This window comes from Megascapheus bottae, chromosome 21 (genome assembly GCF_031878675.1).
Source record: "Megascapheus bottae isolate mThoBot1 chromosome 21, mThoBot2.hap1, whole genome shotgun sequence".
In the NCBI taxonomy this organism is placed as follows: Eukaryota; Metazoa; Chordata; class Mammalia; order Rodentia; family Geomyidae; genus Megascapheus; species Megascapheus bottae.
Genome location: NC_143529.1, coordinates 7,673,748 through 7,687,761, shown reverse-complemented (window position 1 = coordinate 7,687,761; position 14,014 = coordinate 7,673,748). Strand labels below are relative to the sequence as shown.

Here is a 14,014-nt window from a genome sequence, read left to right as displayed (position 1 = left end):
CCCTACTCTTGAGCCACAACCCCACTCCCATTTTTCTAGTGATTAATTGAAGATAAGAGTCTCTGGGATTTGTATTGCCTGGGCTGGCTTTGAACCTTGATCCTGAGATCTCAGCCTCCTGAGTAGCTAGGATTATAGGTGTGAGCTACCGTGTCCAGCTCAGATTTCTTCTTTTTTTTTTTTTGCCAGTCATGGGGCTTGAACTCAGGGCCTGTCCACTGTCCTTGGGCATTCTCAAGGCTAGGGCTCTACCACTTGAGCCACAGCACCACTTCTGCCTTTTTCTATGTATGTGGTACTGGGGAATGGAACCCAGGTCTTTGTGCATGCTAGGCAAGCACTCTACCACTAGGCCAAGCTCTCAGCTGGATTTCATCTTTTGAACTAGGAGATCAGAATCTTAGTATTCAGTAATGTGATGATAGACACATATCTTGAGAAGAAAAAGAAAAACCCACTCAATTACCCTCTTTCTCTTAAAGCATTTCCTGAATACTAGGATAGCTACATAAAGTGTATATGTGGGGGTGTGTATTTGTGTGGGTGTGTGCATCATGTGCATATATGTATACATATACACACACATGCATATCCATATCTTCCAGTAAATAATTTCTTTGCCACTAGTCTGTTTAAAGAAACAATTAATATTATAACTTGCTGGGCAAGGGAGTGTGACCTGGTGTTAGAGTGCTTGCTTAGCATGCATGAAGCCCTGGTTTCAATCCCTCAATGTACCACATATACAGAAAAAGCTGGAAGTGGTGCTGAGGCTCAAGTGGTAGAGCTCTAGCCTTGAGAAAGTCCAAAGACAGTGCCCAAGCCCTGAGTCCAAGCCCCAGGACTGGAAAAAAAATTACAACTTGCTGTTTGGAATTTAATGATAGGGAGATTTACACGTATTACCTCTTTGGGTCCAGAGGTGCTTTCTAAAACAACACATCATCCTTATGCTTACAGATGTTTAGAGTTCCTGCTTCAGAACAATGCCAACCCATCCATCCAGGACAAGGAAGGCTACAACAGCATCCACTATGCTGCTGCCTACGGCCATAGGCAATGTCTGGAACTGGTGAGTCGTTTTGGTGTGGTTTGGTTTTCTAAGGCGTTGCTGGGCTTAAATACGCCCTCCCTGCCTCATCTGGTCATGAGTTGAGTTCTTGGTATCGCATACCAGGGTAGTCTCTGGGATGTGAGAAAAGTGCCACGTTTTATGAGATATCTCTCTTTGCTGCACTTTTTCTTTCATGTCTCAGAGCTGACAATAGACTCTTCCACATTCACTGGGGGCAGAAATATCAGATCTGGATAGAGACATAGTTTGTATTTTAAAGACAACGAGGATGTAGCAAATAAGTTCACTGCGTATTTGTAGCAGAAAACGTACTACTCCAATATTCTATTATAGCATTATACGATGGCATATATATATATGTATACTAGGCAGATTAATTTGTCGTGCTTAGCCCTATATGATAGAGAAAAATGGATAAGAATGCAATAATAGAATTTACTGGAATTTATGAACCATCAAAAATTCCAACCTGAAGACCAGGTGGGATTGCCTGCCCAGGGTTGCTGGATCTCCGGATAAGTCATTTGACTCCATATGAGGGATCTTATGCTTGAAAACTTTTAGGACAGCTGGGGAAAGGATACTGGTTTATGCTTTGTTCAGCCTCATCAGAGAACCTGGGTGTCTCCTCCTACTGTCTGTGGCTCAGTGACAGCTGTCGCCTCCAGGGTGTTCCCTTGTCCCTTTCAAAGAAGTCCAACTTTTCCATGGTATTCCAAGCTGTATTTAGGGAATGGCTAGCATTGCATCAACTGCATAGTATATTACGAAAGGTTGCGGTAGAAAGAAAGCGAACAGTTCGTGTGGGTAACAAGTAGAAACACTCTCACCTTAATTTCTGCTGCTGACTTAGTTGGCTGTGCTTACTATGTCCTTTTAACTATACATGTGAGAAAATCCTCATAACAGTTGCTTCCAGTTTGGAAATAAAAAAGATGATTTATTTTCTAGTATTGGAATTTTTTTTGCACTTGTTAGTGAATTATATATACCTGTTTCATCTTTCTTGAAAGTTCTTCCTGGAGTTCTTGCAAATGGTAAAGGTTTCTTTATTTGAGAAAGAAACTAGGTAACACGTTGTTCTTTTCCTTTGCTGGGATTTTCTTCCTTCCTTCCCTTTCTTTTCTTCTCATTTCATTTCTTTTCTTTCTCTTCTTATTCTTATTTCAACATAGCTACTCATTAGTTATTAAGTAACATGGATTTGGATAATAACAGGGATATTTACCTATGTGTGTGTGGAGAGAGAGAGAGAGAGAGAGAGAGAGAGAGAGAGAGAGAGAGAGAGAGAGAGAGAGAGAGAGAGCAGGTCTAAAAACATGCTAGGATACTACAGTCAGGCAACACCCAGAGCTGATACAATCTCAAAGGCTCTTTTTTTCCATATATTTTTTATTGTAATTAATGAAGGGTTACATTATATTCTCCAGAGAGAAGGTGCATTACTTCACATACATTGATACCCTTTCTCATATCTTGGTCCCCATTTCCCACCCCTGCCCCTCATCTTGTTTTCCCCCCTTTCCTATCCAATTTCAAATAACCAATCAAGCATATATACAATATATCAGACAACCAGGTGAAATACTGTAACAATATGAGATAACCAAGGGATGGCAAAAGAGATGAGAAATAACATAGTACATTAAGGACAACAATCACTTGTTATATGGCTTTTGTTTCTATATCCTGGAGGTCCTTTCATTTAGCGTCATTTTATATGGCCTTATGTATCTAGGTTTTGTTCTATTGTAGGAGAAGCCCATGGTTTCTACTGATTATGGTAGATGAGGGAAACCATTGAGCCTGTGTTCCTTTGAGTCTGGCTTACTTCACTTAATATTTTTTCTGTCTTTCCATTTCCTTACAAATGAGGCAATATCGTACTTTCTGACAGCAGCATAGAATTCCATTGTGTATAAATACCACATCTTGTTGATCCACTCATCAACTGAGGGGCATCTGGTTTGGTTCCATATCTTTGCCATGGTAAAAAGTGCTGCAATGAACATTGTTGTGCTAGTGGATTTAGTATGTCCTTGTTTCTGGACATTTGGGTAAATGCCAAGTAGTAGTATTGCTGGGTCATAGGGGAGTTCTATGTTTAGCCTTTTGAGGCACTGCCACACTGCTTTCCATAGTGGTTGAACGAGTTCGCACTCCCACCAACAGTGTAGTAGTGATCCCTCCTGGCCACATCCCCTCCAGCATCTGTTGTTATTCGATTTCTTGATCCTGGCCATTCTAACTGGAGTGAGGTGGAATCTTAGAGTTGTTTTGATTTGCATTTCTCTTATGGCTGTTAGAACTCTTAGAGCTGTTGAGCATTTCTTCATGTGTCTATAGGTCATTTTTGTTTCTTCTTCAGAGAAGACTCTCTTTAAGTCTTTGGCCCATCTTTTAATGAGATGGTTGTTTCTTTGGAGATTAGTTTTGGAGTGATTCAATTTTTTGAGCTCTTGATATATTTTAGATATGAGGCCTTTGTTCAAAGGCTCTTTCTTCAGTCTCTTTCTCCTCAGTTCACATGCCTAGGATTGCTCTCTCCATGTCTTCATGAGACTTTTCCATGTGTTTCTTTTCTCTAGAACATCAATCCTAACATAGCTGGATATCTTACATAGTGGTTTGGGTTCCAGAAACTTCGACCATTAGAGAGAAGAGAGCACGGAAAAGGGGGAAGAACGAGGGAAGAGTACCACCTATAACCTAGGCATGGAAGTCACTCATTGTACTACTGCTGCATTCTGTCCAAAATGCAGAGAGGCAAAGGAAACTCCACTTTGTGTGTGTGGTGCAGGGAGGAGGGGGGGGCTTGACATCAATGCCTAGGTGCTATCCCTGAGCTTTTCTGTTCATGGCTAGTGTTCTACCACTTGAGCCACAGCTCCACTTTTGGCTTTTATTGATAGTTAATCGGAGATAAAAGTCTCACATATTCTTCCACCTGGGCTGTCTTTGAATTGTGATCCTCAACCTCCTAAATAGCTAGGATTACAGGCATGAGCTACTATCACCTGGCTCTTCTTCGCTTTTTAAAGGGAAGTACATTGGAGAATTTGTAGGCATGTTTAAGAAAACCTAATTCCATAAGAAGATATAGAAGCCAGTGATCTCATGGCCTCCTATAGCATTAAATTTGACATGGTTCCAAGTGGCAAAGAATCCATCCCTCTTTATGTACATGAGTAACCAAAATCACCTACAAATGCATAAACTGGGTCCAGGAGCCTGGCCTAGTGGTAGAATGCTTGCCTACCATGCATGAAGCCCTAGGTTCAATTCCTTAGTACTACCTACTCAGAAAAAGCCAGAAGTGATGCTGTGGCTCAAGTAGTAGAGTGTTAGCTTTGAGAAAGCTCAAGGACAGTGCCCAGGCACCCTGAGTTCAAGCCTCAGGACTGGCAAAAAAAAGTGCCAGATCAATGAAGAAGCAGGATGTGGAATCAGAATTTCAATTCTGATTTCAAAGAAAGTATTTACCCGCACTTCCTTCCAAGACAGGTTAAAGCCCCACTGCCAATGGATGCTTTGAAATACAAAGCAAATGCTTGGTTAAGATGTCAAACAGAACATTTGCAGTAGAAGCTGTTCCAGGCCTATTAGCAAATAGAACTTTGTGTTTAGGCTTCATATAAGAAAAACCCTGTGTATGTAATATATAGAGGTGTGAGCATAGTAAATAGTGGCAAAGCAAAACCTTACTATTGCACTTACAGATTGTGAGCATGCTTTTCCAGATCTACTTCAGACACTATTGGCTTTGAGTTTCTCTATAAAACCCATATGCCAAAATTATATATATGAACTTCAACTACAAAGTTTGTTATGGTACTCTTAATAATGTATGCTGTTTTAAGGCACTAAGGGTTATCTTCAATCCTATTCCAACTCCGAGAATAATTATTCTGTAACTTTTTGTGTAACAATATAGAATCTGAATTGTCTTTATTTTTTTCAGGGAATCTATTTCTTATGTTTGACCAAAAGGTTCTCAGTCTACAAGAAAGCTTTCTGGCTTCTCTCTCAGCCCTTTGGTTAGATACCTACTTGCCTGTGTAATTTGCAGAGATACTTAATCATGAAAACTAGAAACTATTCAAATGTAGATGGGAGAAGTATTAAATGATCATTACTTCCACTGTCAGCTGAATAGACCTGATTATTAATATAAAGTATAAAATATCCCTTTATTTGCTTTTTGGAAAGAACTTTCTTGAGCCATTTAGAACCAAGATAGGATAGAGATCCTTCTCTTGTTTTCCTGATGATTGTAGTTGGATGAAAAGTTCTATGTATTCCTATATTGGAATTCCTTGTGGGTTTGGTTTGCAATAAGCTAAGTTCCTGAGAAGCCTGTAAATGTCCTGTACCTACATCCTTCCAGACAAAACAAAACACTGTTCAGAAAAACATCTTGAGCCCTCACTCTCCTGGGACTGGAACCACACAGTCAGATTTTTGCCCACTCATGCCCATAGCTGGCTCATCCAATTCTGAATGGCTTTGGGATGATATGGTGTAAGTGAAGGTTCTAGAAGGAAGACAGACAGACAGACAGAGAGAGAGAGAGAGAGAGAGAGAGAGAGAGAGAGAGAGAGAGAGAGAGAGAGAGAGAGAGAGACAGACAGACAGACAGACAGACACAGACAGACACAGACAGACACAGACAGACAGAGACAGAGAGAGGAGGGCGGGGTGGGGGAACCTGTCAGTGAGGCAAATATTAAATGAAGATGTGAAGTGAAGTTTGGGAGAGTGAAGGGACTTTTTCTAATACGTATTCCTTTCTTCTATAGGAAGCCAATGCTTTCATAATCCTTAACATTCCCACGTCCTTGGGCATTAGGTGTTAGGAAAATAACCCAATGGACTGCTAAGCACCAGTGGTGGTTTTCTCAGATTCTTTCATACTGCCTTGCCAAATGTTCATCTCATATTACAAACACACCATCTTTTTAACCTATTGTCTCTCTGACTCTGCCAAGTGCTGAACTTATGTCATGAAAAGACACATTCGTGGGTCATTCTTGAGCCTCTGAGAATGAGTTGTGCAGTGAGACCTGTTTTCAGTGTACATTCCCAACCTAGGCTTCTAGCTTTAGAAGTACAGTAACTGAGTTAGCAGACCCGGGCTTTGTCCTTTGGGAGCTGGAGTAAGATTGAAGAGGATTCCCTGACTCTCAGAGCCAGCTGATTTGTGAAGCTGATAAAATTTGTTTTCAGTGTCTTTTCCTATGTAGTTGAGCCATTATTGTGATTATGCATATCATTAAATACGTATCATTAAATTTGATGTAAATTTGACTGTGACACTTAACATATCTATATTTGCTCAGAATTCATGCTTTGTGGCTCCCGACTGTGAAGCTTAGAATTTATAAGCCATATTTTATTATGTTCAGCTTATTTCGTGGTAATAAAAAAGAACAGAAACCGTTTTAGTTAACTTGCCTTATTGATACTTACATTGAATTGACTCCATGAACAAAAAGGGGAAAAAAAATCCCCCAGACTTCTAGAAAGTGGTATGAACCCTTTAGCCTTAATAGACTAAGCAAGGCTGAGAATGCTGCCAAGTAACCAGTGTAGGCCAGTGTTTTCAGCTGCTTCTGATCAGAGTGTGTCCTGTGTCTGCTCCAAAAACCTGCCTTGCAATGTGTGCAGAGAGCTGCGATCAGTCATATTCAATTGAGTTCACTATATTAAAGCACAGCAAAAGGAGCCTTGGCTAATAAAGCACTTTGTGTCTGAATAGAATGGATGCTTAAGTGGAGGAAGGGAGTTGGCAAAAGAGAGCTCCAAATCTCTATCTGGAATTCATTCTGACTGACTCCAAAGAGAAAAATCATGGACTCATGTCCCTATTTGGAGTTTTTGCATGACGATCAGCATACCATTTTCATTTGGCAATATTAAATACTTGTCTCTACATATAAAAATCTTTGTAACCTTGTTGTTTTTGAAGTGAAGAGATGTGCATGCCCATATAATTACATGAACTACCTATATAAAAGTAGGGAGATGGTTTGAAAAATGGAGGCATCAGATTAAATTCTGTCCAAGACTTTGCCAGGCTATAACTCCTTCGCATGTGGCCCTTCTCCTGTGAGCTTGAATTTCAAGTGTGAAAATAAGTGGGAGTGACAAATATCGCTGCCTGTTTGTTCTAGAAGCAACTATATTTGTAAAACTACTAAAATTATTCCATGTTTGGGGTTGTTTATTGTGTTTATAGGAAGTTATTCCTATAAACACAATAACGTCCTGGCATGTGCCTGGATGTTAGGATGTAACTACTTATATTGCTGATGTCTAATTAAGTTTGTTAGTACTTAGGGAAGCAGGATATAGGAAAGGTGTTTTGCGTGCAGGCATGTGTGCGTGCGTGTGTGTGTGTGTGTGTGTGTGTGTGTGTGTGTGTGTGTGTGTAGCTTTTAAGGCAAGCTACTAAGTGATCATCTAAGGATAGAAAGATAAACATCTAGCAAATGAACCCACATTTCAAACAAGTCTTATTAGTATCACCCAGAGGTGCAGCTAAGAGATGCACCTCTGTGGGTTCAGATGACTTAGAAATTGGTCTAAGAGACCGACTTCTAATGTGTGATGTTCTCTAGAAACCCCAGTGGTATTGGTTGACTCCAGTTAGAGAGAGAGAGACAAAAATTTCACGAGGAATGCCCATGGTGGGAGAGTGCACACAGATGTTTTGATGCTACTGACAATCTTCTCACTGCTGTGAATATATCTTTTTTTATATAAATATTGAAACAGAAGTTGAATGTCAATTTTTATTTACAACAGAGGAATGGGTGATATGATAAATGTTCCACTTTTTATTTTTGTGTACAACAGAAAAATAACAGATGAATCTGACAATTGAGCTAAGCACAATTCAACAGAATGTTTTAGATGACATCAACAATTTCATTTGAGGGTCCAGAACCCCCTCTTTCCAACTGTGTGCTAGAGTTTCAGCTTGAAGTGCTCTTGCTCCCATCTCTAGCGTAGGAGTTGTACAGGATAGGAAGCTTAACATCACAAAGATTTTTTTTTTTTAGTTAATTCTGCTATGAATCCCACCACTCTCCTAGTGGGAGACAAAGGAATTCCTCTTGACCAAAACCAAATGAAGAAGCTTCTGTGAGATTGCTTTGAAACTTGATATGGCAAGTGTCCCATGCATAGTAACAGACACAGTGTGTTGGCCTGGGGTAACTTAAACACTGAATGACTCTGACCACAGTTTGCTTGCCAGGCAGTTAACTGAAAGGAAGGCCATGTTTGAAAAAAAAAATCACTTCATGCTCAACAATGGGGGAATCAAAATGTTTTCCAACATCCAATTGTGAGCTAAGAGCTGGAGCTGCTACAGGGTTCTCCTACTGAAGAGGGCTGCCTATTGATGTGGGAAATCCAGAGTTCTAGCATAGAGGGGATGTAGGAGGGGAGTAATTGTTTCGGTAGAGGAAAGCACAAGGAGAGACTTCAGTGATGGGTGTTGGTGGAGAACTTTCCTTAGCACGGACTGGGGAGGGGAGGAGAAGGGGCGGGGAGAAAGAGAGAGAATATCTTTTTAGATATTCTGACCCACTTGGAGTATCACTGTTAAGATTGCCAAACAGTGAGAACATTGCTCCTCTTGCCTATGTATGCGTCCTGCTCTTCTCTGTCCCCTGTGATTGTGAGGGAGGCAGAGCCAGCCCCTGAGGGATAGGAGATGAGAATTCCAAGTAAGTCAACCTCTTCCCTTCCTCACTGCAGCCTTTTACTGAGCAGACTCTCACTGAGAGACTCTGATCCGCAGTGTCGCAGTGTTCTGAGTTTGTGGTTTGTGTAGTGGAGTAGACATTACTAATTGCTGACATGAACTTTTGTTTGTCACCAAAATGCCCTGAAAGCTTTTTTTATCATTCGTTATTGAAGATTTTATGTGAAGTAACAGGAAAGAAAGGGCCTCATAAAGAAATTAGGCTTGTGTAGGGGAAAAGAGAATACAGCTATTATTTGATTACATTCATGACTCACTAGCTCAGTAGAAGGTGACACACTGACAGGAAAGATAACATCCAACTGGAGAGAATAATATGCTATTATCCTTTAAATATATGTGAATGCTATCTACTTCATAAGCACTTATGTCAGGTCCCCAGAAGGACCGGACAAATGCTATACACTGGTGACTAATTAAGTTTGACTGATAAAATTTAAGCGTTAATTCGTAAGCATTATTTTTAGTGTCCTGATTGTTGGAAAGGTGTTTCATAAAAGATGAACATTTACATTTCTGCTGACTGCATTTCTGGAGTTTTGGTTACTTCCCAGCCCCAGTTCAATTTGTTGCAATCTCTTCTTCACTTTTTTTCTTTCTTGAGATCTAGAAACCTATACTGATATCTCAAACAAATATACCTACCAAATTAAAAGTCACACACTCATATTCCCCTGTGATATCTTCCAAATGGGAACACTATAGAATTGAATGACTGGTTCTGATAGGACAGTGTCTAAGGATTCCATGATACAGAAAAAAGGAAGGTTTCTTAAAGAGAAGGTAGATTATCAGGCTAAATGCTAACTTTCTCTTTCTTTCTTTCTTTTTTTCTTTCTTTTCTCTTTATTTCTTTTTTTTTTTTTTTTTTTTTTTTTTTTTGCCAGTCCTGGGCTTGAGCTCAGGGCCTGAGCACTGTCCTTGGACTTTCTCAAGGCTAGAGCTCTACCACTTGAGCCTCAGCACCACTTCCGGCTTTTTTCTATATATGTGGTACCGAGGAATCGAACCTGGGTCTTCATGCATGCTAGGCAAGCACTTTAACCACTAGACCAAACTCCTGGCCCTCTCTTTCTTTCTTCTCAGTCACAAAGACATTAGGTAGCAAGAAGGTAGCATAGTTTGGACTGAGGGCCCAGGAAGGGATTCCAGGAAGGATTAGAACTTCTCTCAACAAGTAATCTCTGAAGTGGGGAGTTCTAATATATGAAGCAAAAGCGAAAGGATAAATAGAAAAATCCACCAATAGAGTTGCTGAATTTAATCTCTGTGTGTGTGTGTGTGTGTGTGTGTGTGTGTATGTGTGTGTGTGTGAACAAAGGATAGAGCAACTAAACAAGATACAATTTAAAAAATCTCCACAATATCCTTAACCAAGAGAATCTAATTTAGTTTTAGTGGGTCATGGGGTTTGAACTCGGCCTGGACACTGTCCCCGAGCTCTTCAGCTCAAGGCTACCACCCTACCCTTGAGCCAAGCCCTACTCCCAGTTTTCTAGAGGTTAATTGGTGATAAGAGTCTCAGGTCTTTTAGTACCTGGGCTGACTTTGAACCTTGACCCTCAGATCTCAGCCTCCTGAGTAGCTAGGATTACAGGCTTGAGCCAGTGTGCCCTGCAAGAATATATGTAAGTGTCCTCTCTGCTTCCCAAGTAGCTTATCAAATATATCTTAATTGATTCCTTATCACCTGGACTTCCCACTGTATCTAAAAATATCTAAAAAGACAATGTAACTGCTCAGTGAAATAATGAAAATCATCAAAAGTCAGTTACTTATATAACTATGATAAAGTATTGTTGCCGCCTAATTAGAATTCTGTGTATCTATTACTTTTATCATTACCCAAGATTAAACATGCTGTGAATGGAGGGATATAGTTGATATGCTGGGAGAGTTCAGGAAAGGTACATCCTACTATGAGTTTAGTGGTTAACAAACATTCACAGTCACTTAGCATGCCATGTTTGCTATGCTCTTCTCAGGTTTCTCAGGTTGTCACCTACCATTTGTATAGCTGTGAAATCTACCATAAAATTGGAAATGAACTCAATTGCATAACTTAATTAGCTTCTCATTTTCAGAATAGCAAAGGACCTGTATTTCTGATCGTTTATCTCATGTTGATATGGCCACTAAATAGAAAAAGTTGTAACTGACATAGTACATTGGAGTAAAGAAAAAGAGATGCTGAATCTAACATTGTACTGCTGAATCAATCGCCATCTGGGACCAGCCATTCATGAAAGATTAAATCTGAGGGAGGGAGAGATCTGAATATATGTGTGTCAAGTCTCCCCCATCTGTTTAAATTTTGCTTCAAATAATAACAGCTTTCCTTACTTGCTTTAAGCAGTGCTGATTCTTTCAACATTCTTTTACCAGAAGGATTTTCTTTGTGTGGTTTTTAGTAGTGTGTCAGATGTCCACCAAGATTAGCCTTCATTAGAAATGTTCTTTTTATTTACTGACTAAGCGTAGCTAGAGTTAACCAAATGTTAATTGATGCTTACTATAGAAAATCTATGCTAGGGCCGGGAGTTTGGCCTAGTGGTTAAAGTGCTTGCCTAGCATGCATGAAGACCCAGGTTCGATTCCTCAGTACCACATACATAGAAAAAAGCCGGAAGTGGTGCTGAGGCTCAAGTGGTAGAGCTCTAGCCTTGAGAAAGTCCAAGGACAGTGCTCAGGCCCTGAGCTCAAGCCCAGGACTGGCAAAAAAAAAAAAAAAAGAAAATCTATGCTATAATCTAACATTAGGAAATGATATCCGAAAAGACATTTGTGTTGGTGTGCATAAATTTTTGTAGGGACTAAGAGAAGGCAAGCCAAAATGTCTTTCTGAAGCAGCGTTCTTTTTATTTCAATTTTTCATGTAAATAATTTTGTATTTATTACCCATTTTACAATTTTTAAAATTGCAATGCCACTCAGCTTTATCCCTTTCCAACCACGCCTAAGCCGCAAATAAAATTTCACTTTCCCTAGACAAATAAATTTCGCTATGAGTTCAGGCAGCAAGTAAATGATCACAATAATAATATAATTTAGGACCTCATAGGTGATATTATTGTTGATTTAAAGAGATAACTTTATAGACATCATATACATACACATATTGTGATGGTACTATGCTTGATTTGGGTCTGAGCTGTCTCTGAGCTTTTTTGGGGGGGCAGTCAGTCGTTGGCTTGAACTGTGGGCCTGGGTACTGTCCCTGAGCTCTTCATCTCAAGGCTACCACCCTACCACTTGAGCCACAGTGCCACTTCCCGTTTTCTGGTGGTTAATTGGAGATATAAGTCTTACAGACTTTTGTGCCTGGGCTGGCTTTGAACCATGATCTTCAGATCTCAGCCTCCTGAGTAGCTGGGATTACAGGTGTGAGCCACCACGCCCAGCTTCCTGAGCGTTTTTGTTCAAGGCGAGCTATCTACCACTTGAGCCACAGCTCCACTTGCATCTTTTTCTTTTGTGTTTAATTGTGGACAAGAGTCTCATGAACTTTGCTGCTTAGACTGACTAATAACTCTGATTTGCAGATCTCAGATTACTGAGTAACTGTGATTACAGATACAAGTCACTGGTACCTGGGTAATAGAGGTAACTTAACTTGAAGCTTGCTTTCAAAAATCACCATGGAAGCATGAAGCCATATTGCTGTTCCTTCGTCATATACAAAAAATTGTATGTACTCAGCAAGTAGACCTGATCAAATGTTGTACCTATGACCCTGAACATTGTACAGGATTGACTACATGTCACCATTTCAATATATCTGTCACTTAGTAGTTTCCAGTTGCTGAAATGAGTGATAAATGTGTGGGGTAATCGCCATTTTAAATAGAAGAATAAATCTGTCCATATATGGTATCCTAACTAATGATAAACATGGCATAGTGGTTGACTGGGAGAGGAACTTTTCACTAAGTGGTGTCAGGTTAATTAGCAAGTCATACAGAAAAATTAATATTCTTTTATCATACACAAAACTAAAGAAGATTTGTAAATCTAGTGAAAGATATGACAATAATTTTTCAGAAGAACATTCTGAGAGATAGCATTCATGTCTCAGCAGAAACAGATTCTTAAATAATATGCCAAATGATGAACTTTTAAACAGAAAAAAGTATATATGTTGAGCCACATTAATGTCAAAATTTTTCTTTATTAAAAATCGTCATTCAGTGAACACAAAGGCAAGCTTCAGAGTACACACACACACACACACCTTGTTCCAGAATATATAAAAATAGCCTTACTGACTATGTGATGAAATTTTAGAAGTTTACAAGGAAAAAATAGACAACCCCACTGAAAAAAAGTGGACAAAAGACTTGAACAGGCATTTTACAAAAGAGAATTTCCAAGTATTCATAGCCATAGGAAAAGGTGCTCAACTTTAATAGTTATCTAGTCATTTTATTGTTACTATAATAAATCATCACAAATTTATTGAATTAAAACAAAACAGATAATAGATCCAAACCCAATAGAGCTATCAGCTCAGAGAGCTCATATGCTTGAAAGAACAAGTAATTAAGGGCCGGTAGCATGGCCTAGTGGTAACGTGCTCACCTAGCATGCACGAATCCCTGGATTCGATTCCCTGGAACCACATACACAGACAAAGCTGGAAGTGGCACTGTGGCAGAGTGCCACTTGAGCAAAAAATGTCCAAGGACAGTGCCCAGGCTCTGAGTTCAATCCTCAGGACTGGCTGAAACAACAACAACAAGAAGTAATTAAAACATGAGTTAACACTATGTGGAAAACTTAAACAGTTAGTAGCCACCCTTCCAGCAGTATAGAGATCTGCCTCTTTCTTCAGTTTACTTCAGCCTGATGTTACCAAGAGTCGTACCTCTCCCATAGTCTCCAGTCTCTCACCATCATGGCATCCATCTAAAGGCCTTGTGAGCCATATTTTAACCAGTAATATTTTAAAAGAGTTTTGGGAGCTCATCACAGTGACTGTAATCAAAGCTACTCAGGAGAGTGAACTTGAGAGGATTGTGGTTTGATGCCAGCCTGATTCTCAGTCAATAAAAAGCTGGACACAGTGGCCCATACATATGTAAGAAGAGTGACAGTCCAGGCTGGCCTAGAAAGACGCTACTCAACAAACACAGCAAAAAAGGCTGGCTGGCATCTGCCTAGCAAGC

At 39.8% G+C, this 14,014-nt stretch overlaps 1 protein-coding gene across 4 annotated transcripts in view; it reads left to right on the top strand.

Moving 5' to 3' along the window:
* Ankrd44 (ankyrin repeat domain 44) overlaps positions 1-14,014 on the top strand; it is a 278,250-nt gene that overhangs the window by 202,828 nt on the left and 61,408 nt on the right. For all 4 annotated transcript variants that reach the window (XM_090354537.1, XM_090354536.1, XM_090354535.1 and 1 more), the window contains exon 16: positions 961-1,072. In XM_090354537.1, the coding sequence (XP_090210663.1) occupies positions 961-1,072 (112 nt within the window). The remainder of the gene's footprint in view (positions 1-960; positions 1,073-14,014) is intronic.